This window comes from Arvicanthis niloticus, chromosome 3 (assembly GCF_011762505.2).
Source record: "Arvicanthis niloticus isolate mArvNil1 chromosome 3, mArvNil1.pat.X, whole genome shotgun sequence".
NCBI classification, from domain to species: domain Eukaryota; kingdom Metazoa; phylum Chordata; class Mammalia; order Rodentia; family Muridae; genus Arvicanthis; species Arvicanthis niloticus.
The window spans coordinates 137,880,186-137,905,592 of NC_047660.1; the positions used below are offsets into that span (position 1 = coordinate 137,880,186).

The following is a 25,407-nucleotide window of genomic DNA, read 5'->3' on the forward strand; positions in this document are numbered from 1 at the left end:
AGGGGCCCTTGAAGGCAAGACCAGTGAGACATGTTTGCATGGGACCCCAGCAGGCAACTGCAGAGACCAGACTAGCCTGTGGCTCCACAGTCATGAGAAGGGTGGGTCCAGGACTCCCTTCTACTGCTTCTTCCAGGGCTTTCCTGCCCTCCCGGCCCTAACAATGCTTTGGACGCCTGCATGAGTCATTCCTGGGGACCTACATCAGGGTCTGCATGTGAGTTATGGCATCCAGAAAGCAATGCCTTTCTCATTCATTCTTGCTGATTCATTTATTTTGTGTATAGTCACTCACTACCCCTTCTGGCTTCTTCCTGTGAGGGTGGCCCCCTTAAACTGATGGAGGTAGAGACTGCCCTGCCAAGAGTCTAGAGTGTGGCCACTCCACCCTCATACCTGCCCATATATTCCAACCCCATCACCTCTCAACAAGCCCTTCTAAGTCTCACCCAGCCACCGGAGATCCGTGTAAAGACAACAGGATGGGGTCTCTGATTTCAAGGTCACTAGCTGCTCAGGGAGAGCATTACCTCATCAGGGATGGGTAACCGTTCAGCCCATCCATGTTAAGAAAAAAAATCCTGTGTGTCTAAGGCTCCCCAAAGGCCTCACACAGCCTTCCACCAAGTGTCCAGGAGGAACACTGGAAAGTTAGGGGCAGACAGGGTTCTTTGGGGACTCCCTTTGGCCCAGAGTCCCACAGGGCAACAAAGGAAACTGAAATCTGGACTGGCAAGATGGCTCAGAAGGTAAAGAAGCCTGCCACTGACCCTGATGGTTTACGTTTGATCCCTGGAACCCACATGGTACAGGGAAGAAAAGTTGTCTTCTAGTTTCCATATAGACACCACGGTGTACTCCTCCTCCAACATATACACAAAATAAATGAATTAATGTAATTAAATTGTTTTAGGAACTGGAGAGAACTCAGCTCTTGCAGAGGACCCCAGTTCAATTCCCAGCACCCCTCACAAGTACCTTTAATTCTAGTTCCAGGGAATCCAATGCCTTCTCCTGGCCTCTTGGGGGACCTACACTCCCTGACACATACCCACAGAGACACACATAAGCAAGAATACAAGATGTAAAAGTAATATAAAAAAATACTTAGAGAATATAATGTTAAAGAAAAATGAATTCAGTGGAAGCAGCTTAGACACCAGAAGGGATGAATGAGAGCAGCAGACCCCAGGCAGACAACAACTGTGGCAAGCATATGCAGGGCACAGAGAGAGAAGGAGGGCACAGAGGACCATCTTATGAGGAAGGCCTGGGGCAGCTGCAGCATACCACAAACTCAATGGGATGGAAGGGAGAACAGACAAATACACCAAGGGAAAGCAGCTCATGCCACAGAAAATGTCACTGTGTGGGAGAGGTGGGACATCTGTGATCCCAGCACTCAGGAAGCTAAATTAACCACAAATGATGAAAAAGAAACCTATAATATGACCTTGCAGTGCCTTTAAGTCTCTCTTACATTAACTCAAAGGTGAGGCCCAGAGGAAGACAAGCTGACCCCATCCTGTGTCAGATCCACATCAAGAGTTGCAATCAATGCAATCAGACTCAATGTTCACCCTCCAACCCCAGAGCAGGGGACACATTAGCCCAGAACCTTGGCTAGGTGAAGGGAAGCCCCAACAGGATGGCTGTGGAGGCTCCAGGAGAGATGAGTCCTGTCATAGCTTCTCAGCCACCTCAGTAGGATTCAGATGCTGGACCAAAGCTGACAGGGAGGAAGGAAAACGCCACTTGCACTTAGAAAACACCTGGGGAGGACTTCAGGTCTCTGCAGGCACCACAGCCACAACAGACAAAGCAAGCCGATAGGAACCCGGCACTCAGCACCAAGGCAGGAGCATAGTTTTCAGGCTGGCCTAAAGATCGCTATGTATCAGCCCAGGGTCTCACTATATAGTCCAGGCTAGCCATCAACACATGACCCTGCAGAGACTGCAGGAATGCACTACTGCAGCCAGCTGACCTCACTTTAAAGCACAGGCAGACAGGTGTTCTGCACCTCTGGGCTGGCTGCTCGCCTGTAAAGGCTATCATGAGACAGGCACCTGTCAGACACCTGACAACTCCATGTGCACCTGCTGTGTACAGCAGCCACAGTGCCATGCTCTAAGATAGAAGAACCAAAGTACTGACAGAAGATGGAGGGAATATAAGGATGGGTAGGTGGATGGATGGATGGATGAATGGATGGGTGAGTGAGTGAGTGACTGGGTGGATGGATGGATGGGTGAGTGGGTAGGTGGAAGGATAGAAAGGTGGGAGGGTGGATGGGTGGGTGGATAGACGACTGGATGGTAGGAGATAGGTGGATTGGTAATGAATATATGGATGGTGGGTGAATAAATGGGTAGACAGATAAATAGCTATGTGGTTGAAGAGAAGGAAGAAGGAAGGCAGGCAGAAATAGAGATGAGTACTTAGAAGGAGGAATTTGAATAAAAAGCATAAACAAAAAAAGAAAAAATATAAAACAGAAGAAAAACAAACCACTGCTGCCCTTAGAAGTGCTTGGCTGATGAAGAGAAACTTAAAAGTAATTCCACTAAAATCAGGAACAAGACTATTATCTTCTCCATACAGTACTTGAAGTCCTAGCCAGAGCAATAAGACAACTAAAAAAGATTATGGTGGTTTGAACATGCATGACCCAGGGAGTGACACTATTAGGAGGTGTGGCCTTGTCGGTCAGAAGAAGTGTGTTACTGTGGGAGTAGTGGGCTTTAAGACCTTCCTCCTAGCTGCCCATGAAGCAGTCTTCTCCTGTCTGCCTTTAGAATACTATGTACAACTCCCCACTCCTTCTCCAGCACCATGCCTGCCTGGACACTGCCCTGATTCCCACCTTGATGATAACGGACTGAACCTCTGAACCTGTAAGTCAGCCCCAATTAAATGTTGTCCTTTATAAGAGTTGCCTTGGTCATGGTGTCTCTTCACAGCAATGGAAACCCTAACTAAGATCCCTTGGTCTCCATCCTCAACACAGGGATTATTCATATGCCACATACAAGTTTTTCAGGAGGGTTCTGGGAAGTCCTCACTATTCACAGATGATATGAGAACATACATAAGCAACCCCCAAAATACTACTGGGGAACTCCTACAGCTGATAAACACCTTCAGCAAAGTGGCTACATACAAAATTAACTCAAAGAAATCAGTAGCCTTTCTGTATACAAATGATAACTGGGCTGAGAAAGAAATTAGGGAGATAACATCCTTTATAATAACAAGTAACATAAAATACCTTAATGTAACTAAAACGAAGCAAGTGAAAGACCTGTAAGACAATTTCATAGTCTACGAAAAATGAAAGCAGAGAAGATATCAGAAGACAGAAAGATCTCCCATGCTCACGAATCATAGTAAAATGGTCATCATACCAAAAGCAGTCTACAGATTTGATGCAACTCCCATCAAAATTTCAATACAATTCTTTACAGAACTTAAAAAAATAACGCTCAACTTCATATAGAAAACCAACAATACACAAACAAACATATCTAAAACAATCCTGTATAATATAGAACCACTATCCCCGACCTTAAGCTATACTAAAAAAAAAAAATAAAAAATAAAATAAAAAAAGCAATAGCAGTTAAAAACAAAAACAAAAAAACGCATAGTATTGGCATCAAAACAGACAGGTCATCAATGAAATTGAAGATCCAGAAGTAAATCCAAATACCTATGGACACTTGATTTTTGACAAAGAAGGCAAACTTTGGTAACTACAAACCAAATAACTGGGTATCTGCATGTAGAATACAAATAGATCCATATCTATCACTCTATGTAAAAGTCAAGCCCACCTGGATCAAAGACCTCAACATAAAACCAGACACACTGAACCTGAAAAACCTTGGATGCATTGGGACAAGAGAGAACTTTTTGAACAAAACACCAATCATGTAAAGGTGGCACAGAAACTGTGGGAGTGGCCAACTAATGACTGATCCAGCTCAAGACCCATGCATGAGAGGGAGCCTACCACTGACACTGTCTGGATGGCTAGCAACCAGAGGCTGGAGAGCCCAGAGACCTGGGACAGACCCAAACATAAATGGGGGGAAAAGTCAATAAAATGATTCCTAATGATATTTTGCTATACTCATACACTGGCATCTAGCCCAGTTGTCATCAGAGAAGCTTCACCCAGTAACTGACAGAAACAAATATACAGATCCATAGCCAAACATTAGGTGGAGCTTGAGGAATCTTGCAGAAGATGGGGAGGAAGGACTGCAGGAACCAGAGAGGTCAAGGACACCATAAGACTATAGAATCAACGAACCCGACACCATAAGGGCTTACAGAGACTGAGCCACCAACAAGAAAGCATGCATGGGACTGACTTAGACCCTCTACAAGTTGTGCAGCTTGGTCTTCTTGTAGGACTCCTAACAGTGGGAGGAGGGGTTGTCTGACTCTGTTGCCTGCCTTTGGGACCTTTTCTCCATACTGGGCTGCCTTGTCTAGACTCAATAGGAGAGAAGATACTTTGTCTTACTACAACTTGATATGCCATGGCTGGTTGATATCCTTAGGAGGGCTGCCCTTTTCTGAAGAGAAGCAGAGGAGGAGTAGACAGGGATGGGGGTAGAGGCTGATGAAGAGGGGAGGTGGAGGAAAGAGGCCAGGTGGAGAGGAGAGGGGGGAAACTGTGGTTGGGATGTAAAAACAAACAAACAAACAAACAAACAGGGGTGCTTTGGCCCAAGCATAACCTGTCCATATTCATGGGCTACAGCCCACATAGCAATGCAGAAGTTGAACGGTCCAGCAGCAGCTCTCCCCGGCTGAAGAGCTTCAGTAGAGAAAAGCATTCTGCTCAGTGCTGACACACCCAAGAAAATAGCATTTATTCTACTTGATCTTACAGTGAGCGCCCTGGGGTGTGATTGGGTGAAGCCCATGAGTACACTCCTGCAGTGTGGGGCTGGGAGAGTGATGAGGTAATGCCCCCAAGTGGAATCTCCCAGGGTAGGGCTGGGGGGGGGGGCAGAGCTCAGGAATAGAGCCCCTGCCCAGAATCCCCCAGTGAGGTGCTATAGTCATGGTCAGGATTAGAGCCCCGGCCCAGAATATATCATCCTCAGAATTAGGTATGTGACCCAGCAGTAAGTATTCAGCTAACATGTAAAATTCTGAGTTATCATTAGCACAGAAAAAGAAAAAAAAGAAAGAAAGAAAGAAAGAAAGAAAGAAAGAAGGAAAAGCAACTGCTGTGGACTCCAGAGCATGCCCAGCTATGACCTGAAGTGAAGAGTAAACAGCTGAGGAGCCTGACCAGCCTACACAAACAAGACATACCTTAGCAGAGACCATCTGCCACAGAAGTCACCTCTGATCAAACCTCACCAGACACTGTCCCCCAGGGCTGCTGCTCCTGAGGCAGTGGGGAGTGAGGGTCAGTGATGGGAACCGCACGCTGCAGCCTTGATAACATGGTAGCCAAAGGAGAAATACATATCCAAGCACAGCAGTGATAGGAGCCCCCATTATCTTTCTACCCTAAATAGTAAGTATTCTTTTTTTACTGAAAATAGATTTTTCACACAGTATATTCTGATTCGTTTTCCTCTCCCAACTATCCTCTACTCCTTTCCCACCCACCCACCCACCCAAGCCCCCACCACACACTCACTCTCTCTCTCTCTCTCTCTCTCAGTAGATTACAAACAAGCATCTAAAAAATAACAGTAACACAAGACAAACAAAAACAAACTAGAATAGACGAAACAAATGGGGAAAAAAAGAGCCAAAGAGAAAGCACAAGAAACACACACATACCTAACATATAAGCAAAAGATCTACAAGGGGAGAAAAAGGCCCTGACAAAGCACTGTGAGAAAGAATAAATAAAAACAAGATAAAACAAGACAAAAAACAAACAACTCCAAAAATACTATTGAGTTTATTGTGCTGGGCATGGGGCCAGCCCTTAAGAGTTGTCTGTATACCCAGTCAGAGTTCTCAGAGTTCTTAAGCCATCATCCTAATCGCTTCTGACCCAGGATGCTTCCTAGTTGCTCCAGCACCCACCTGTCCCAGCCAGTTACATCACATCACAAGGGGTCCTGCCACCTCCAAGCTCACAGGGGCTACTGGTGGGGAAAGGCAGGGAAAGGGCACTCACCACGCTTGGGTTTGGGGAAGCTGTCATGCAGCCGGAAGATGACCTTCTCCACAAAGTGCTGGATGTCACACTGCTCAGGGCCACGTACGAAGACCATCCAGTCATGGGTGAAGCCTTCAGTGGTGGGCTTCTTCCGCAGCTGGGCACGGTGCCCCAGCTCTAACTTCACCTGGACAGTGCACTGGGGAAAAGAGAAAGGCAGGGACCTGGTCAGCATGGAAGTAGAGACACTCACTGCTGTCCTGTGCCCTGGCCTAGGACACAGTCAGTACTGGCTGCGGGTGCTTCTAGGAAGCAGATGCACATGCACCACAGTCCCCAGCATGTGCAAAGAGGGCTCAAGTCCTAGTTCCTTACATCAGCAGCAATATCTTTGGCCCTTTCAACTTCATGCTGTCCCCTAGATACCCCCTGGACATCACTCAGAACTTGATGGCCCCCTCCACAGGGCATTTTCCCTGACCACCTCCCAGTCTATGTTCTTTATGGAAACTATTATGGCTCCTGCTGTTCACTTGAACATAGAGCATGAGACCTCAAAGAGCACAACTAGGCAACCTGCTACTGATGGCCCCAGAGTGCTACCCAAGCCGGCCACAGCAGCTCCCTAATGGAGCACTCTTACCACCCCCCCCCTTCCTTCTGCAAGTGTCTTAACACTGTACCTTGAAACCCCAGGTGACTCAGGCCAGCCCCAAACTAAACACAAAACCACTACACTCCAAGAGACTCCCAGCACAAAGGTGGGCCCACCTCAGAAAAGGAAGCCAACTAGAATCTCTGTAATCTGTAAGAACCTTCTCTGGACATGTTATATACATGTATGCCAGCCCAAAGATCCTCCCCCACCACTCTCCACTGTACATATTGACGAAGGCCCTCTCATTGGTGCTGGTCTAAGCTCATCCAGGTATAGCTGGCCCAGGTGCTAGTTACTTTTTGTCAATTTGACACAAGCCAGAATCATCTGAACAGGGAACTTCAACAAGAAAACACTTCTATCAGACTGTCCTGTGCTATGGTTTCTTAACTAATGATTGACATGCCAGGGCTCGGCCCACCATGGGGGCAGGTGGTCCTGGGATATATTTAAAAAAACAAAAAACAAAAACAAAACCAGAACTAAGGAAGCCATGAGGAGCGAGCCCTGGCTCAGTGATGAGCTGTGATGGGGACATGTGAGCCAAATCAATCTGACTTTGGTCATGTGTTTACCCCAGCAACAGACAGCGGAGAGGACACTGGACCTCTGCCTCCCCAGTGCTGGTCTGAATGGGCGCTAGGGAGCTCAACTGCCCTTCACATTGCACAGCGAGCACATTCACCACCAATCCGTCTCCCCAGCCTTTTTATATGTTTTTAATGTGGTGTGTGTGTGCATGCGTGTGAGTGTGCAGATGGAGGCAGAGGACAGCTCTGAAGGTCACGCTCAGAAATACTACTCACTGTTCTTCTTTATGGTTTATTTTTAACTGTATTTACTTACATATTTGTCTGTGTATCTGCTGTGTGTGGAGCTGGAGTGAGGGGATGTCAGAAGAAGGAACGGGATTCCCTAGTACTGTGTTTGTAAGTCACCTGCTTGATGCTGGAAACCCAACTCTGGCCCTCTGCAGCAGTAGCAAGTGCTCTTAACAACTTAACCAATGCTCAGGCCCACTGTCCTTGAGACCAAGTCTTCCACAGGCCTGGAACACAGTAATTAGGCTAGAGTAGATGGTCATGACGCCCCAGGACCTCCTTGTCTGCAGCTCCCCAAGGTTTGGATCACAAGCAAGCACCACACCCAGCTTTTTCACACGACTTCTAGGGACCCAACTTAGGTCTTCATGTTTACAAAGCAGCACTCTACTGAGCCATCCCTTCAGCCCAAAAAATATCATATATATGCATGCACGCACGCATGCCGTCTGTCTCTCTCTTTCTCTTTGTTGATACTATGGACTGACCTGAGGGCCTTCACGCATACTAAGCAAGCACTAAGTTACACCATCAGGCCCTCCCTAGACATTATTTTTGAGTCAAGGTCTTACTCAAGTACCCTCGGCCAGCCTAGAACTTGCTGTGTAAACCAGACTATCACTGAACTCAGTGCTGAGACTTAAGTGTACACCATCATGCTCAGCCCTAGTCTCCCCCAGCCCCAAACTTTTTGTTTGTTTGTTTGTTTTGTTTTTTGAGACAGGTTTTCTCTGTGTAGCCCTGGCTATCCTCGAACTCAGAAATCCACCTGTCTCTGCCTCCCAAATGCTGGGATTAAAGTCATGTGCCACCATTACCCAGCTGCCCCAACCCTTTTAAAGACAAGGTCTCACCATGAAACCCAGGCTGCCCTTGAACTCTCCACCCCTCTGCTTCATGAGTGCTGGGGTCTCCCGTCTGACCCCACCAAAATATTCTTGATGGAAGGGCCTGACAATATAAAACAGAGTTCTGACAGCAGCAGAGGGCACATGGGCTTGCTAAGTGCCCTGCCCAGATAAGCAAGACAATCAGGCAAGAGGCCTGAGGCCCAGGACTTCTCCCAGGAACTCGGATACACTGGCCTCTGCTAGTCCTCCCCAGTGGAACCAATGTCCAAGTGCCTAGACCCCAGAAGTTATACCTACATCTCCAACCCTTTCCCCACACCTCACCACATAACCTCTCTAGAGTCTGTGTATGCAAGGACAAGCATAGTTTAGGCTCCTAGGAAGCACTCCAGAGGGCTGGTAAGGGGTGCAACCAGATGGGACACAGGGGGTGTGACAGTGGACCATACATGGGTAATGGTGGGGGCATCTGAAAGACATGCTTGGCCACAAACGGTGGCAGGTGGGGGAGAAGCTGGAGAAGGGAGGCCTGACAGGAGAAACCAGATGGATCTGAGTGCAGATGTGATGTGGTCTCTGGGACAAGGGGGCAGGGCTTGTAACTCTGCATGGACCGTAGAAGGGCAGAACAGAGGCCCAGAATCCCAGCACCAGGGACAACTTGGGGGAAACTACCCATCAACACCTGTTAGGTGTGGTGCCTGCCAGTGACCCAGCAGAGGCAAAGAGGATGAGCTAAAGGCCAACCTGGGCTACATGGCCAGACCTCAGGACAGCTGTATGGACAAACTACAGAGAAAGCATAAGCAGTTTTATGAGCATGGGACATGGTTAGAGAGTGTTCAACATGATTCTACAGCAATACTGCCAGTGCCCTGGAGAACATCATCGGAGTGCCGAGTGCCACTGCTGGCTGGAGGCTTCCACAACTCCTAAACACCGGTGACTGGTGACCCTATTCCCCTGAGCCACTTCTGTGGAGTTCCTGGTCAGCTGTAGGCCTGATCTCTACATCCTACGACTCACCAGCTAAGCCCTGGGCTGCCTGCCTGACATGAGGATCTCATATGGGCCACAGCACAGGCAGCACAGTGGCTATTGCGAAAGAACAAATGACCACAGCTCCATCAGGGCTAGGACGCAGGCGCCAGAACTTCAAGGCACAAGCCAAAGCAAACAGGAGGTTTCAAGGCCCTGGCAGCCTGTTGCAAAGCACTGGCTAGCAACACTAATGGCCAAAGGGCTGGTGCCAACTAGAGCCACAACACCCCAGTTAAGGGCTGGACCACTCATGTCCAGGCCCCCCAGACCTAGTCACCTTCCTCCTTCCTGTGCTGACCCTCAAGGAGAGACCCACAGTCTGGGGGGGGGGGCAGGGTCTTCTAGAAATCGTGGTGGTAGTGGGATAGCACAGGATCTGTGCCATCAACATGAAGAAGCAGCTCAACGCACAGCTAAGCCCTCGCCACCCAGGTGCCATCATCTTCAGGCCCCTTCTTGCTCTCTACCTGGATCCTTTGTGCCCACACTTGAGCAAATGCAATAGCTGGTTCTCCAAGAGCAGGGTTGATGGCAAGTGGAACTTGGGTAGAGACACTGCCATAACCAGCATGACCTAGCTCATGTCCCCAGCACTGCAAGGCCCTCCTAGCACCATGACCACTTGTTGCATGGATGCCTCTGCACAATCCCAAAATTGAAAGCTACAAGTGACCTTGCTGCCTGGGCCCCAAGGAAAGCTCCCATGCAGAGGTGAGAAGCCAGGGCCTGCCCCAGAAGTGTCACTCATCCTGCTGCTAGAGATCAAAAGCCAAGGGGCACAGCAGCCCAAAGCCTCAACTGACCCTGGGGTCAGTTGAGCTCAAAAGGAGGCTTCATGCTGCCAGGCAAACTGGCAGAGGGCACTCAGACCCAGAATCCCAATCCAGCAAGCCAGACAAACAGCACAAGGGGCATCTCACAGGCCCTTCCTGAGGGAGCCTGCTCTCTCTAGGTGTGTAGGGCAAAGGGCAGAATAGCCCATCCCACAGCTCTGAGTAACTCCAAATTCATCCATACACACTTATCCACCCACCATACACTCATATATCCATTAATTCATCCACCCGCTCTGCCACCCATCATCTACCCATCTGTCTATTCACCTACCATGCACTAACATAACCATTAACCCATCTATCCACACACCTACCAACCTATCCATCCATCCACTCACTGAGCTGCCCTCATATATCCATCAACCCATCACCCATCCATCCTCCAATCCACCCATCCATCCTCCTGGCCAACCCTCAAACTCCCAGTCAAAGCTTGGGCCCAGGAGGCAGTCATTAGCTGTTAGTTTTCCTATAGGCTTTCATCTGATTTTCTTGTTGGGAACCCATCACCCATCCATCCTCCAATCCACCCATCCATCCTCCTGGCCAACCCTCAAACTCCCAGTCAAAGCTTGGGCCCAGGAGGCAGTCATTAGCTGTTAGTTTTCCTATAGGCTTTCATCTGATTTTCTTGTTGGGAATTCTCTGTAACAAATGGCCTTTCCTCTGGGAATCTACACAACACACCATGGTATAATTACACCTGTCATCTGGCTCCTGCTGGCAATACCTTGCATGCATCTGACTCTCACCTTCGTAAGAAAACACATCAAGTCCGCCCCCATAGCAAGGTTCACACACACTAATGGTGAAGGTGCCAGGACCCAGACCCCGACCCAACAGAGACACAAGACCAAGTCAAAACTGAGCTCTCTAGAACTAGTCCCAGACAGCACTCCTAGGAAGCAGGTAGCCTGGAGCACAAGAGAAACATGGTACCCTAAGACACTCCACTACAGTGGAAAGCACCTGGCCAAAAGGCAAGACAAGTCTAGAGAACAAAAAATTTAAAAATACATCTAGGTTGGCAGCCCTGGGGCCCAGTCTCCAACCACTGTCACCTCCTTTCTGGGCCCAGCAACTGTCTTCCCTCTGACAGGGCACAATGCTCAAAACAAAGGGGTGAGAAGGACCTGGAAAGGGACAGGTGTGACATTTGCATGGATAGGATAGGTACTGAAAGAAGACTGTGAAGGTGTCTACAACACAAGGTGAGCCACTATGTGTCTCCTCCTCCCCGAGTGGGGTACTAGAACTGTTGGCAGCCCCAATCCAGGTGGCAGGTCCCTACCCCTGTCAAGCAGGCCAGCAGAGCAGAATGAGAAGAAAGCTAGCTACAGAGGACCAGAGACTCGGCTCCAACTCCAGTGCTTTGCCTACAGCCTTCTACCAGGATGCCTGTGGGAGGTGGAACACTCAGGACATCAGGGAAAGAATCCAGTGGCCCCACACCTGAGTATCCATTCCCAGAGTGGAGCAGTCCCAAACAGGGCCACCTGTGACCACACTGCACCTCTTCTGAGGCCAGGTCAAGGACTCTGGGAAGGGAACTCCCAGGTTCTTTGGGAGTTACAACACCCTCCTTAATAATTTGCTGGGGAGCCCCACTGTGCTCTCAGACCCTTCTCATCTTTCTAGCATTGTACCCCAAAAAGCCAATTCTATTCCATCCCTCCCCAAAGTCAGCAGCAATTCTGGGTATGCCCCTGCTCAACATGGAAATCCAATACAATAGACAGCACTGGATTGGGGAGTAAGGTGGGCATGGGCGTGAAGGGGACACCTGAGATACTTTCCTGGCCTTCCTGCCCATAGGGAAAACAGGAAGCCCAGAGTAAAATCTACTACTTCTGTGCTGGCCTCTGCACAGAGAAACATGAGACCAGGATGGGGACAGAGAAGGCATGCAGGGCTAGCACCCAAACTTGAGCACACTGCTTCCCAGTAAGGCACATATGGGTTCATGGCAACCCCACGGTGGGGAGAGGCTTGGACTCTACCCTGCACATCCACAGTCCCTTGAGGACAATCACATCTCTGAGGGCCAGCCCTCCACTCCCCACAGGGGTCTCATAGTTGCAAGGAGGGCAGCTGCTGGGGTTTTCCTGAACTGGTTGGAAGGAAAGGCAGATGACACATGCAGACCAACACCCCAGCCCAGCACTACTGGTACACTTCTAGTGCTAGGGTCCTATCTGTTAACCCTGGTATGGCTGGGTACTCTGTCATAATGACCGCCCAGCACTTAACAGGTGCTCCTGTGATTAAGGACTCAACTTTCCATACTGCTTGGCTGAAACTTAAAAGCAGCTAGTCACAGGTGAGTACCAGCAGCTCTTAGGGGTCTTACACCTGAGCAAATCCTGTTCCCCACTGTCCCTGAGATTGCTACCTTTCCTCAGCATCACAGCCACAGAGTGACAACCACCCAGCACACCACAGAGGGAATGGCCTCCAGTCTCTGGGGACTCTATTGAGGACTCCTGAGCTTCAGAGTGCAGAAGGTGCTGAAGGACAGGGACTTTTTGTGTGGTTTGATCAATGAAGAGCCCAGGTAGCAAGCAAGCTTGCAAACCAGCCTGGTCACTAGCAGAAAGTCAGGGACAAAAGCAATGCCACCAGTTACCTGCCCCAATGATCCTAGGTCACAGATAGTGGGGCACACAGGAGGTCCCTGCCCATGCACCTGAAACTACACAGCCATATGGCCAAACCAGACAATGCCACCTCCATGGCATCAGTAGCTAGGGATGCCCCAATCTGGCCTTACCAAGAGAGAAGAAGCCATTAGCTGCCACTCCTACAGCCCCATACCTTCCCAGGACTGATACCCCTGGAAGCTTAGGCTTTGGAAGGGAAGGGGGAGGATGTGACCCTGGGTGAAGGTAATTTGAAGAAGGTGGGGAGAAGTTCACATGGTACAGAGCTAGGTGACATGGGCACAAAGGCCAGAAGACCCTCAGGTTTAAAAGAACCAACAGGGCTGGTTTCCAAGTGACAGGAGGCTGCCAACAGGGAGCCTGAGGAACCCACCTGCAGCTACGTGAGGCTGGAAGGCAACAGGAATGTGAGGGGGAGAGAAAGCAGGGACAGAGGGGAAGGGGAAGGGTTCTAGGGACCATGGCTGCAGCAAGACCAGCTGAGATCAGAGTGGGCCTACCAGGCTGAGAGGACTGGATGAGGATCACAGATGGAGAGTCAGAAATCATCATCTCAGATGCAAAGCTGGGCAAAGCAAGGGACAAAACGAAGTCTTAAGACTTTGTAAGGCTTCTAGGGTATCATGTCTGAGACTGCCCTTGGTCTAGATCTGAAAGGCAGTGCCACCCTTGGGCCCTGGGCACAGAGGAGAGTGAGCAGCAGGTTGGGTCAAAGGGGCTGAAGACTCTGGTCCAGGCTCAAGGTTAAGTTCCCAGAGGCAAAAGGCCAGAGTCTTAGAACAAAATTCGAAGGAACCAGATTCTCATGAGGGGACGAGGTAGAGGAGAGGAGGCAGGCTAGGCAGGAGGCTGGGAAAAGTGACCTCAAGTGGGTGTCTTAGATGAGGAGAGGGTGGGGCTGGGGCAGGGAGCATTCAAAGCAGACCTGAAGCAGTACACAAGCATCTGGTGGAGGATTCCTAGAGTTTGGGGACATTTGGGGTCATGGGCCCAGAAAGACTCTTCCAAAGGAGGAGACAGGCTCAGGCCATATTTGGGGCAGTGTGGCATCTAAGAGGCTATAAGGGGGGACTGACCTAGAGCTCCTGGAGCTGTCTGTGGGGACTCTGTGTAGACTCTCCACAGATTCTAAGCCATGCTACGGACCACAGGGGCTGAAGTCCCACTGAAGCTCTGAGCATGTTTCCAAGGATTTGGGGCCAGACAAGGTTGCCAGGAGCTGTGAGATGTACTGGAGTTCTGAAGGGTGGTCTGGCTAGATTTGGATCCATAGGGGATGTGAGTACACTGGAGTTCTCAGCTAAACTGGGTGGCTTTGTAGTTCCAGTGGGTTCCATTCTCATACTAGGATTCTAAAAGATTCCCCAGGGGACTTTGGGCCAGGATAGGATCCCGACGATGCTGTGAATGGCTATAGGATTCCAAAAGTCTTCCAGGAGAGGTGTGGACCAGGCTGGGCATCCCCAGGGTGCTATGGTAGTACAAGGGGAATCCCAAAGGGTTCCAGGCTGTGATGCCCAGGGTGCTAAAGCCTGGGGATCCTGATAAGCACCTCAGGAGTCTGTGTGTAAACTGGGTTCCTAAGGGGTGCCTCTGGGGACCTCTGGAACGAGATGAAGTTCCGGGCTGAAGGCCCGGGTTCCTGAATGATGCCCTAGGGGTGCTCTGGGGTTCTAAGGGGTGTCTCACGGGGCTCTGGGCCAGGCTGAGTCCCCCAAGATGCCGCGGCAGTGGAGATACACTACGCTGGCAAAGAATTCCCCAGTACGGAGTGGGTGGCATCGGGGTGCTGGGATAAACTCCAAGGGGTTCTGCACCAGACCTGGGGTCCCGATGGGGGAGGGGGTGCGTGGGGTCGCAGTGGGGGAGGGGCATCCCGAGATGACGATGGGGGAAGGACGCCCCGGGGTCGCGGTGGCCGGAGAAGGGCCCATTCGAATGAGCGCACGCACACCGGGCGCCCGCGGGGCCGTGTGCGCGCAGAGCCGGCCAAAGCGCCGCGCAGGGAGGGCAGCGGGAGGCCAGTCCCGGGCGGAGGCTTCTTACCTGATTGTCCATGACTGGCGCCCGCCCCGCCCCCGGGCCCGCGTCGCTCTCGCCGCCGCCGTTCAGCAACGCCCCGCCGCTCTCATTGTCTGTCGGGGGCCGCCGCCGCCGCCGCTCCGGGCCGCCCGCCCGCCAGCCGCGCTCAACCGGAAACCGCCGCCAGCCCGGGCCGCTCAGCGACCGCGGGCCCCCAGCCGCCGACTCGGGCCCGGCCTCGCCGACGGACAAGCCTCCAAGCCTGTCAGAAGGCCAGAGAACCGCGCGCGGGGCGGGACTTCCGGGATGGTGGGGGCCCGCCGGGCTACTGTCGGAACGACAAAGTCGTCAGCCAATAGGAAGCAGGCGCCGCAGGGGGCGGGCGGAGGGAGTGAAGGAGGCTCGAGGCGAGCTCTGCCGAGCAGCTCGAGGTGTGCGCCGCACGTGGAGGGGGTGGGCCAGGCCGTGGCGTGGTGCCTGCGCTCTGGTCCCCGAAGCGGCTCTAGAGGGGTCGTCCCTAAAAAGGCCCTAAGAGTTTAGGTTCGAGCCCTGCGGAGGGAGGGAGCGCCGACGATGTTCCGTGCTCCTGCATGACAGACAGAGCCGGTGATTGGTGATTAGTTTACCGGTCTGGATGGTGTAAAGCTAGTGGGTTCAGCCCACTTCTCCCAGCTCAGTCTGTGCATCTGTAAAATCCAGCACGTAACTTCAGTGCCCTCTTATGGCCTTCTCAAGCACTGCACACAGGTGCTAGCGCTTGCACATAGACATGCACAATTTGTTTGTTTGGGGTTTTTTTTTCATTTTTGTTTTTGTTTTCGAGACAGGGTTTCTCTGTGTAGCCCTGGCTGTCCTGGAACTCACTCTGTAGACCAGGCTGGCCTCGAACTCAGAAATCCGCCTGCCTCTGCCTCCCAAGTGCTGGGATTAAAGGCGTGCGCCACCACTGCCCGGCGAAATATAAATTCTTGCTAGCCTGTATAAAAGACACACAACCCAGGTATTTTACTTACAAAACATAAGTCTAGATTGTGCAGCTAATTCTGGTTTGGAGCTAGTTTTGAACCATTCTAACTTACATTCTTGCCCTGTGTCCCTTGTTACTTGCTGTTTTTCCTGGCCATGTGCTCATGGTACATCTCTCATGGCGGCCTCCTCCAGTTTCCCTGTCCTTTTTTTTTCTCTCCGCTCTCTACCTGCGATCTCCAACCAGGTAACTGAAAACCCACCTACCTCCATCTATTGCCTGGTCACAGGCTTTGGTCTTTTATTGTCTGGTTCACTTGGGAAGCTAGGTTACATAGCATCACTTGGTGTATGTGAGGATCTCCTCCTTGGGGGCAACTAGATCTTGGGATACAGAATTTAGCATCTGAATGCAAGCAACACCAGACCAACCCCTTACACTTGGAGGTGGAGGCATAGGACTGTGAGCTCAAGACAGTGGTGAGACTACCTGCCCTCCCTAGTTCATGGAGTAAGGTGCTATGCCACCAGCGGCTTAACTAGCCCTAAAAATAACCAAGGCTCACTCACTCACCTTTCAGAGAGACTAGATCACATAAATGGATGTAACTGAGGAGAGGCACCAATGGTCTGCTTCTGACGGGAGCTGGCAGGGAATGGTTTCTGCATAATGTCTTGTAGAGATGAGCCTAGGTCCTGGATCTTGTTCTCCAGAACCCACATTAAAGTGGAGAGAATGGACTCCTGTGCTATGACAGGCACTCCCACACACTCAACAAAAATTTTAAAAATCTCAAGATTGAATGGGGAAATAGCCCAAGTGTTGATGTATTTAAAAGCGTAGTGTAAAAGAATATACTGGGATATCTGCAGACAAACGAAGGACATTCTGACATCTACCTCATCAGTGGCCTGAGCCAGACACAGCATACACACTGCAGGGTCCCACCCCAGAAGGTCCCCGCAGCATTCAGATTCAAAGACAGGAAGTGAGGTGGTAAAGGCTGAAGCTGGGGAGGGATGGAGTTGGCCGTGGAAGGGGAGCAGAGTCAGGATCACATTTCAGTCAGTACTCTGGAGGCTGAGGCAGGCCAGTCTCAGGTCCATCTTGGACTACAGAGCGAGATCATATCTCAATAACCAGAAGAAAACCTTTGAAGGTGACGCCTGTCTTAAGTCCTTATTTATAGCACTTCAAGACACAAAATTGGTTTCAGTGAATGAGCTCTTCAGACAGAGACAACCCAACCCAAGCAATAGAAACAGAAAAAGTAACGGGGAAGAAAATCGCTATTTTGAAATCTCTAATGAGTGACTTCGTTATTTATTCATTTACCTATCTAGTTATTTAAAGTTTTTTTTTTTTATAACTTTTCTGTTTTGTTTTGTTGGAAACAGAGTCTCACTATGTAGCCATGACTGATCTGGAACTTACTCTATAGACCAAGCTGGCCTTAAACTCACAGAAATCCTCAGCTCTCAAGTGCTGGGATTAAAGGTGTGTGCCTCCACACCTGAGCTATTCAGTGTCTCACTCTGTACCCCAGCCTGACTTCAAATTCATAACTATTCTCCTGCCTCAGCACTGAGATGGCAGCCACCACACCTCTAAACAATTATTTACATTTTGTTGTATGTATGTGAGTTAGTGCCTGCAAGTCCGTTTGTCCTGGTGCACATGGAAGTCAGCAAAGAGTGTTGGGTCCCCTGGAAATGGAGTCATAAGCCATTGTGAGGGCCCAGTGTGGGTCCTCTGCAAGAGCAGTCAACACTCTTAATGTGTGAGCTGTCTCTCCAGCTCCTGGATAACTCAGTATATGGCAGTAATTGCTAGATGATAAAGTCCCTCACCCAAATGGCTGGCAAGCATAGGAGACAGTTTAGCACCCTGGAACTCAACTGGGTTTGGGCTATGCCCACCCTTTTCTTGCAATAGTTGACTTACTGGCCAAATTCCTTCCAGAATGTACTTTGCAAAAACATCCCTCTCCAAACAATAACAACCTCAGGGTCCATGGTCTACATCTGAGTCAGGATGCACATATTCCTGAACAAGAGCAGAGGCCTCCCCACATATGCTGATAATCAAATTGAGATAGTTTATTCAAGTGCATCCCCAATGTGTCCAGGGATGAAGACTAGAAGAGCCAATCTGCCCTGAACTGGTTTCAGGTGTATGCACAGTAAGAGTAAAACTGTGTCCTCTCAAAACTCTGTAAGGGGGAATCCCCTATTTCCCATTTTATGCTTATGAATAATTAGGTGTGCATATGATTAAAATCAGATGTACTATGGAAATGGACATGGGCAGTGGAGAACTGTTATATAAGGTAGTCTACCAACCAAAATAGAGAACCAGGACCTGGGAAGATGGGTCATCCATGAACAACACGTCCTGTTCTTACAGAGGACCAGGGTTTGGTTTGCAGCTGTCTGTCAGGCAGCTCATAGCCACATATAACTCCAGCTTTCTGGGAATGTGTTGGTCACTTTTCTCTATGGCTATGATGAAACACCATGGACAGGGAACTTATAGAAGGAAGTGCTTAGTTGGGCTTACACTTTCAGAGGACTAGAGTTCATCGTAGCAGAGCAGAGGCATCAAGGTAGGAACAGTTGAGAGTTCACATCTGGATCCACAGGTGGGAGATAGGAAAATGCAAATCTCAGGACTCTTTTGAACCATCAAAGTTCAATCTCCAGTGACAAAATGTAACCAGATCCTTTGTGGTTCCAGGTTCTGCCTCTCCTCTCAGTGTGTCTGGATGCCACTGGTACACCACACCTCAGAGAGGAAAGGGTGAAGTCCAGAATGGGTTGGGTTCGAAGTTTGCCTTTTCCCTCTGGAGTATCAGATGCTGCTGCATGCCAGGCAAGGAAGGTGAAGTGGAGTCTAGAGTGAATGTTGTGGTTCTCTGTCTTCTGTCTTCTCCTTCTCAGGGTGTCCAGACTCCACTGCACACCGGACTGAAAGGATAAAGCACAGTCTGGAACGGACAGGATCCTGAAGTGGAAACTTAAGGCTCTTTGGAAAGTCAGTTATGTTGGATGGTGTCTTTCTGGGGCAGGCAAGTGAAGGAGTGTTGCCCTGAAGCAGACACAGGTGAAAGGATGTTTAGCTAAGCAAACATGTGAAAGGACACAGGATGTTAAGAAGGGATACAAATATAACCCAACAGACAGTGGATGACTTGTGCTGGTTTGGCAGAGGCCGGGCTGTCTCTGCCAGGCCAGGCCAGGCCACTACTGCTAATTCCTGTTTGCTATCCTGACACTACTGAACTGGGCTGATGGTGTATCCTGACAACACACTATTTAGTATGTGCCTGGGGGTTTGTACTCTCCTTTTTTGTTTCATAAGCATCTCTTTTAAGGTATGATTGGATCTTTCTATAACTGCTTGTCCTGTGGGATTACGTGGTATGCCAGTGACATGCTCTATATTATAATGTGCAAGCAGTTGCTCCGTCCTATTGGGTACATATGTGGGAGCATTGTCACTTTTAATTTGTGCAGGAATGCCCATGATTGCCATTATTTCCAATAAACATGTAATTACACAGTCAGCGTTTTCCTTTTCAGAAGCAAATGCCCGTTGAAACCCTGAGTACATGTCAATGGGATGGTATATATACGGTTGGTTTCCAAATTCCGCAAAATGGAAAACATCTATCAGCCAGATGTCATTTCTTTCGGTACCCATAGGGTTACTACCAGCAGGTAATGGAGTTTGGTTGTAGAGGGAACAGGTAGGACATTTTGTTAATATTTCCTTGGCTTGTTGCCAAGTGGCAGGATGTTTTTCTTTAAACCTTTCCCATTAGCATGGTGTTTCTCATGAAACTCTGAGGCTTCTAACACATTTCCAATCAGTAATTGGTCAATTTCCTCATGTCCTTCAGCTTATGGACCTGGCAAATCTAAATTAGACCTAATATGATTACTATGTAATGGATAATTTCTACTTCTGATGTCCTATTATAACTGTATAAATAACAAAAGTTAATTCTGAGTTATCAGGTACAAATTCATCATCATTGACAAGACAACTCTTTCCACATATGAAGAGTCAGTAATTATGTTAAGAGATTCAGGATAACCTAATAATACCGTAAGGATTGCATATGATTCTGATTCTCCACCCAGTGTGTATGGACCTCGATCATCTTGTTTACTGTCTAACTTACAGCCTTCCATCCCCATCTTGTTTACATTAATATAAAACGTTGGAGCCTCTGTAACTGGTGTTCTCTTTGCTCTACGTGGAGGAATCAAATTAGTTCTTTTTATAAATTATATATGTTTGCTTTTTGGTTATTTATTATCAATCTTACCCAAGAAGTTACTACAAGCTTTTTGCCAATCCTCATTTATCAGACATAATGACATAATCTCAGCATTTGTAAGAGGCACTACAATTTCAATTTCAGCTGGATCTGTTCTTGACAATTGATGTAGTTTTATTCTACCTTTTATAATTAATTCAGAAATTATATATATATATATATATATATATATATATATATATATATATCTTCAGTTTTTTGTTTGTTTATGAGCTAAGAGAATCCATGTTATCTTTTCTTTGCATAATGAGCCCAGAAGGAGAATGAGTTAAAGGTAAATGACCAGAATACAATCAAGGTTAGGATCAATTCGATCCACATATGCTTCTTGCAGTCTTTGTTCTACAAGAGCTAACTCTTTTACAGCTTCAGCTGTTAGACACCTTGGCCTGTTTAAATTTGAATATCCTTGTAATGTTTGAAACAGATTACTTAACTCATATGTACTGAGTCTAATTGTAGACTTCAGACAGTTCATTTCTCCCATTAATTTTTGAAAATTGTTAAGAGTTTGCAATTGGTTCCTATGGATATGTACCTTCTGTGGTCAGATTTTTTGTTGACTGATTTTATTTATAATTGTGATGGTTTGTATAGGCTTGGCCCAGGGAGTGGCACTGTTAGAGGGTGTGGCCTTGTTGGAGTGGGTGTGGCCTTGTTGGAGTAGTTATGTCACTGTGGGTGTGGGCTTTAAGACCTTCATCCTAGCTGCCTGGAAGCCAATATTCTGCTAGCAGCCTTCAGATGAAAATGTAGAACTCTCAGCTTCTCCTGCACCATGCCTGCCTGGATGCTGCCATGTCCCTGCCTTGGTGATAATGGACTGAACCTCTGAACCTGTAAGCCAGCCCCAATTAAATGTTGTCCTTTTTTAAGAGTGGCCTTGGTCATGGTGTCTGATCATAGGAGTAAAACCCTAAGACAATAACCCAAATAACTAAGTGACTCTCTTCTTTGTATTTTTTTTTTTGAGCAATCTGTGACTACCAGCATAGCAGAATTCTTTGTGTTACCTTAAACACATTCTCTAAAACATCTTTGTCAGAATCAGCCAACAAAATGTCATCTATATAATGATAAATGATTGGGTGAGGGAATTGCTTACATATTGTTTCTAATGGTTGTTGCACAAAATACTGACTTAGGGTTGGACTGTTTAACATTGTCTGTGGAAGCACCTTCCGGTGGTATCTCTTTAGTGGATGACTATTATTCAAAGAAGGTACTGAGAAAGCAAACTCTTCCCTATCCTGCTCATGCAAAGGTATTGTGAAAAAGCAATCTTTCAAATCAATTATTAGTATAGGCCATGATTTTGGTAACTAAGATGGTTAGGGAAGTCCAGGCTGTAAAGGACTCATTGGTTGAATTACCTTGTTAACAGCTCTTAAATCCTTTATCATTCTCCATTTACCTGACTTCTTTTTAACAACAATCACAGGGGAACTCCACGGGCTGGAGGACTCTTCTATATGTTGAGCCTCCAGCTGCTCTTGGACCAGTTGTTCAAGTGCCTGTAAGTTTTCTTTTGTTATGGGCCGCTGCTCCTGCCACAACCACTTCAGGGGCAAGGCTGTGGCTATGTCAGCAGTGGCCCCTTTTGTAAATTTGGAAACTGAGTCCCTGTGATGTCCTGTTTTTTGATCATGGACACAGCTGGTAATTGTTCTTTTCTATTCCCTGTATCAATGCCTTCCCCAGAGCATCTACCATAGCACCCTAATTCCTCATTTGCTGTTCCTGGAACTGCAGGAATATTAATTTGAGAACCCCATTGTTGTAAAATGTTCCTTCCCTATAAATGTATGGGTATGTCAGCCATATAAGGTCTCAAATTCCGTTTGCCCTTCTGGTCCCACACAGGTAATCCATCTGACACTTTGTCTTATTTGAGATAATTTACCAATTCCTATAAGCTGTGTATAAACCTTCTGAAGTGGCCAATCTGGATTCCAAGACTTTGGGAAAGTGTACTTACATCAGCTCCTGTATCTACCAACCCTTCTATGTCAACACCATTCATTTGTACCATTAATTTGGGTCTCTGATCATTATCCACTGTTTGGCAGAACACACATTTCCTGGTGCTCCCATCATCCCCTGTTAGTTCACCAGGAGCAACCTTGCCCTTGGTGTGAGGAACAAACAATTGAGCAATTCTTCCCTCTGCTTGTATTTACATCTCCCTTTTCACATTTGTGATGAATTTTCATTTCTTCCTCGCTATCCCCATCTACTATTCCTGGATACACAATAAATCCTTGAGAATTAATTCACTTTTTCCCGAGATTGTTCCCACTGTCCCTGAAGGTAAGGGACCATAGACACCAGTGAGGAGTTTGTAACATTCAACTCTTGAGGATAATGTAAGAGGGGTATCTGTGACCAGGTCCGAAGCTGCAGTTTGTTCTGTAGCATGTATAAGATCAGAAATACCTAATTTTGATTTTCTTGCCTATTTGGTACCTCTTGACTGACCAAAGGAAAGGGGCTCGTATTGTTTAGTGTGGGGCCTGGAGCTGCAGGCCCCTCAGTTCATTTCCCAATGGCAAGAGGTTACCTTGAATGTCTCTCTTGGACCAACAGTCCTTAAACCAGTGTTTTCCTTTCCACGGTGGCTGCAATACCCTGGAAGCCTTTGCAGCTCATAGCAACCAGAACTTCCTTGTTCTCTTCCGATTGCCATATTCTCTAGAGTCAATGTACCTGTTATTTTGAGTTCTGAATCAGTGAGCCTTACAATTTCTTTGGAAATGACCAAATTGACCACAATTAAAACAGGAAGCATTTTGATTCCTGATATTTCTGGTTGTGATTGGCATTATACACCTGAGAACCGACACCAGTTGTCCCCCTTACCCATTCGTCTGCTGGTGTTCTTTGTGCTTTTCATGGTCTGATTACTCTCTTAAAGTCAGTGTTTGCATTCTCAAAGACCAAGATTTCTAACAATGGCTGTCTGGTTTCAGGGTCTGCTATGGCTCGATTTATAGCTGAACCCAGTCTCTGTAAGAATTCTGTAAAAAACTTTTCCTGAGCCCTGTGTTATCTTACTAAATGAGGTGGATCCCCTGCCCCAGCTCCTCAGTCATATCCCAGGCTCTTAAGAGCTGCAACCTGACATTGTTCAATGACAGCATCAGATTAGATATGTTCTTGTAAGTCAGCATAACCCCTTCACCAAGCAGCTGGTCTTTAGTAACATTTATCCCCCTTGCTACATTTCATTATTCTAGTTTTGTAACTTCCTGCCTCCACCATGACAACCATTATAATTGCTGTCCAGCTTATAATACAGCTGATACCAATCCCTTCCAGTCTTGTGGGACCACCCTATGCTGCGTAGTCGAGTTATTTAGCGTTTCTTTAACAAAAGGAGAGTGCAAGCCATATAGCACCACGGCTTCTTTAAAATGTTTTAGATCTAGCATTTCTATGGGACACCAGGTCATTGCATTATGTCAGGAATACCGTTATTGGCAAGCACATGCTGCACAAAGGCTGAAGGTGCCTGCATAGGTCCAAGCAAATTCTCTGGTGGTGCACTCAAGTGAACACCTTCCCCTTATGCCTGTCCCTGCTCTTCCCTGACCCTGGGAAAGCTCTGACTCTTTAAGTGCAGAGCCAGCTCTGCAGGCTCCTCTAAGAGAATTGTCAGGTTCCCCCGTAAGCTTTTTCAAAATAGTGTGCATGCAAAATGAAAACTATGAAACAAAACAAAACCAAAACAACAAAAACCCTTCTGGGAGCAAGGCAGGACCACCCAGCAGCAGCTGCTGCCTTTTTGCCAATCTCCTTAAGCAACATTTCTAACCCCTCATAATCTGCCATTTCCTCTACACTAGAAGCACTTCCCCATTATGCCAAAGTCATGGTGGGCGCCTCCTGTAGGCTTCAAGCTTTCAAATCCTACTTTTAAAAAGGGTTCTTAACATGGGAGAAAGGCTTCTTCCTTTCCTCTGGCAGCAGCCATCAGGTGAGCCAAGATGGGTGCATGCAAATACATCCAGGAGCTATGGAGGAAGAAGCAGTCCGATGTGAGGCGCTTTCTTCTGAGGGTCCGCCGCTGGCAATACCGCCAGCTCTCTGCGCTGCACAGGGCTCCCCGGCTCCCCGCCCCACCCGGCCTGATAAAGCGCGAAGACTGGGATACAAGGAGAAACAAGGTTATGTCATTTACAGGATTCGTGTCCGCTGTGATGGTCGCAAACGCCCGGTTCCTAAGGGTGCAACTTAACGGCAAGCCTGTCCACCATGGTGTTATCCAGCCGAAATTTGCCTGAAGCCTTCAGTCTGTTGCTGAGGCGAGAGCTGGGCGCCATTGTGGGGCTTTGAGAGTCCTGAATTCCTACTGGGTTGGTGAAGATTCCACATATAAATTTTTTGAGATTATCCGCATTGATCCATTCCATAAAGCTATCAGAAGAAATCCTGGCACCCAGTGGATCACCAAACCAGTCCACAAGCAGAGAGAGATGCGTGGGCTGACATCTGCTTGCCGAAAGAGCCATGGCTTTGGACGGGGCCACAAGTTCCACCACACTATTGGTGGTTCTCACCATGCAGCCTGGAGAAGGCACAATAGTCTCCAGCTCCACTGTTACCGATAATACAGGTGATATTTGTACAATTCATATTCAATAAACAATTTAGGGCAGTCAAAAATTAAAAAGGGTTCTTAAATGCTTTAACCTCCCTTCTAGCCCACCACCTACCAGAGGTAATGGAAAAGAAAGGTGATTAGGATAACGGGGAGGTGGATCTGTTTAGAAATAGTTTTTTTGGAGCAAATCCAATCAGCCCAGTTCAGTAGTGTCAGGATAGCAAACGCCAATCAGCAGCAGTGGCATGGCCTAGCAGAAACAGTCCGGCCTCTGCCAAACCAGCAGGAGTGACCAGGACCAGCAGGGACATCAGGAGAAGTTCTCTGCTGTGCCCCTCTCAATGCAAGTGAAGATCAGCAAAGATAAAGACACAAGACCAATGAATCATTGCAAGCTAGCTATGCAAGCCTGTCATCGCTGTCTGTTGGGTCCTATTTATACTCCCTCCAAACATCGC

General features: G+C 48.1%; 1 protein-coding gene and 1 pseudogene across 2 annotated transcripts in view; one reads left to right on the forward strand and one right to left on the reverse strand.

The window, feature by feature from the left end:
* Positions 1 to 15,275, reverse strand: part of Mllt1 (MLLT1 super elongation complex subunit) — a 46,690-nt gene extending 31,415 nt beyond the window's left edge. The window contains exons 1-2 of one of the 2 annotated variants that reach the window (XM_034498177.2): positions 15,059 to 15,275; positions 6,164 to 6,344 (exon numbers count right to left, since the gene is read on the reverse strand). In XM_034498177.2, coding sequence (XP_034354068.1) covers positions 6,164 to 6,344; positions 15,059 to 15,070 — 193 coding nt within the window. In that variant the 5' untranslated portion in view covers positions 15,071 to 15,275. The remainder of the gene's footprint in view (positions 1 to 6,163; positions 6,345 to 15,058) is intronic. The other variant, XM_034498176.2, reaches the window with a different exon arrangement.
* A 9,057-nt stretch (positions 15,276 to 24,332) lies between these two features.
* On the forward strand, positions 24,333 to 24,956 carry LOC117705493 (large ribosomal subunit protein eL15 pseudogene; annotated as a pseudogene).
* The last annotated feature ends 451 nt before the right edge of the window (positions 24,957 to 25,407 follow it).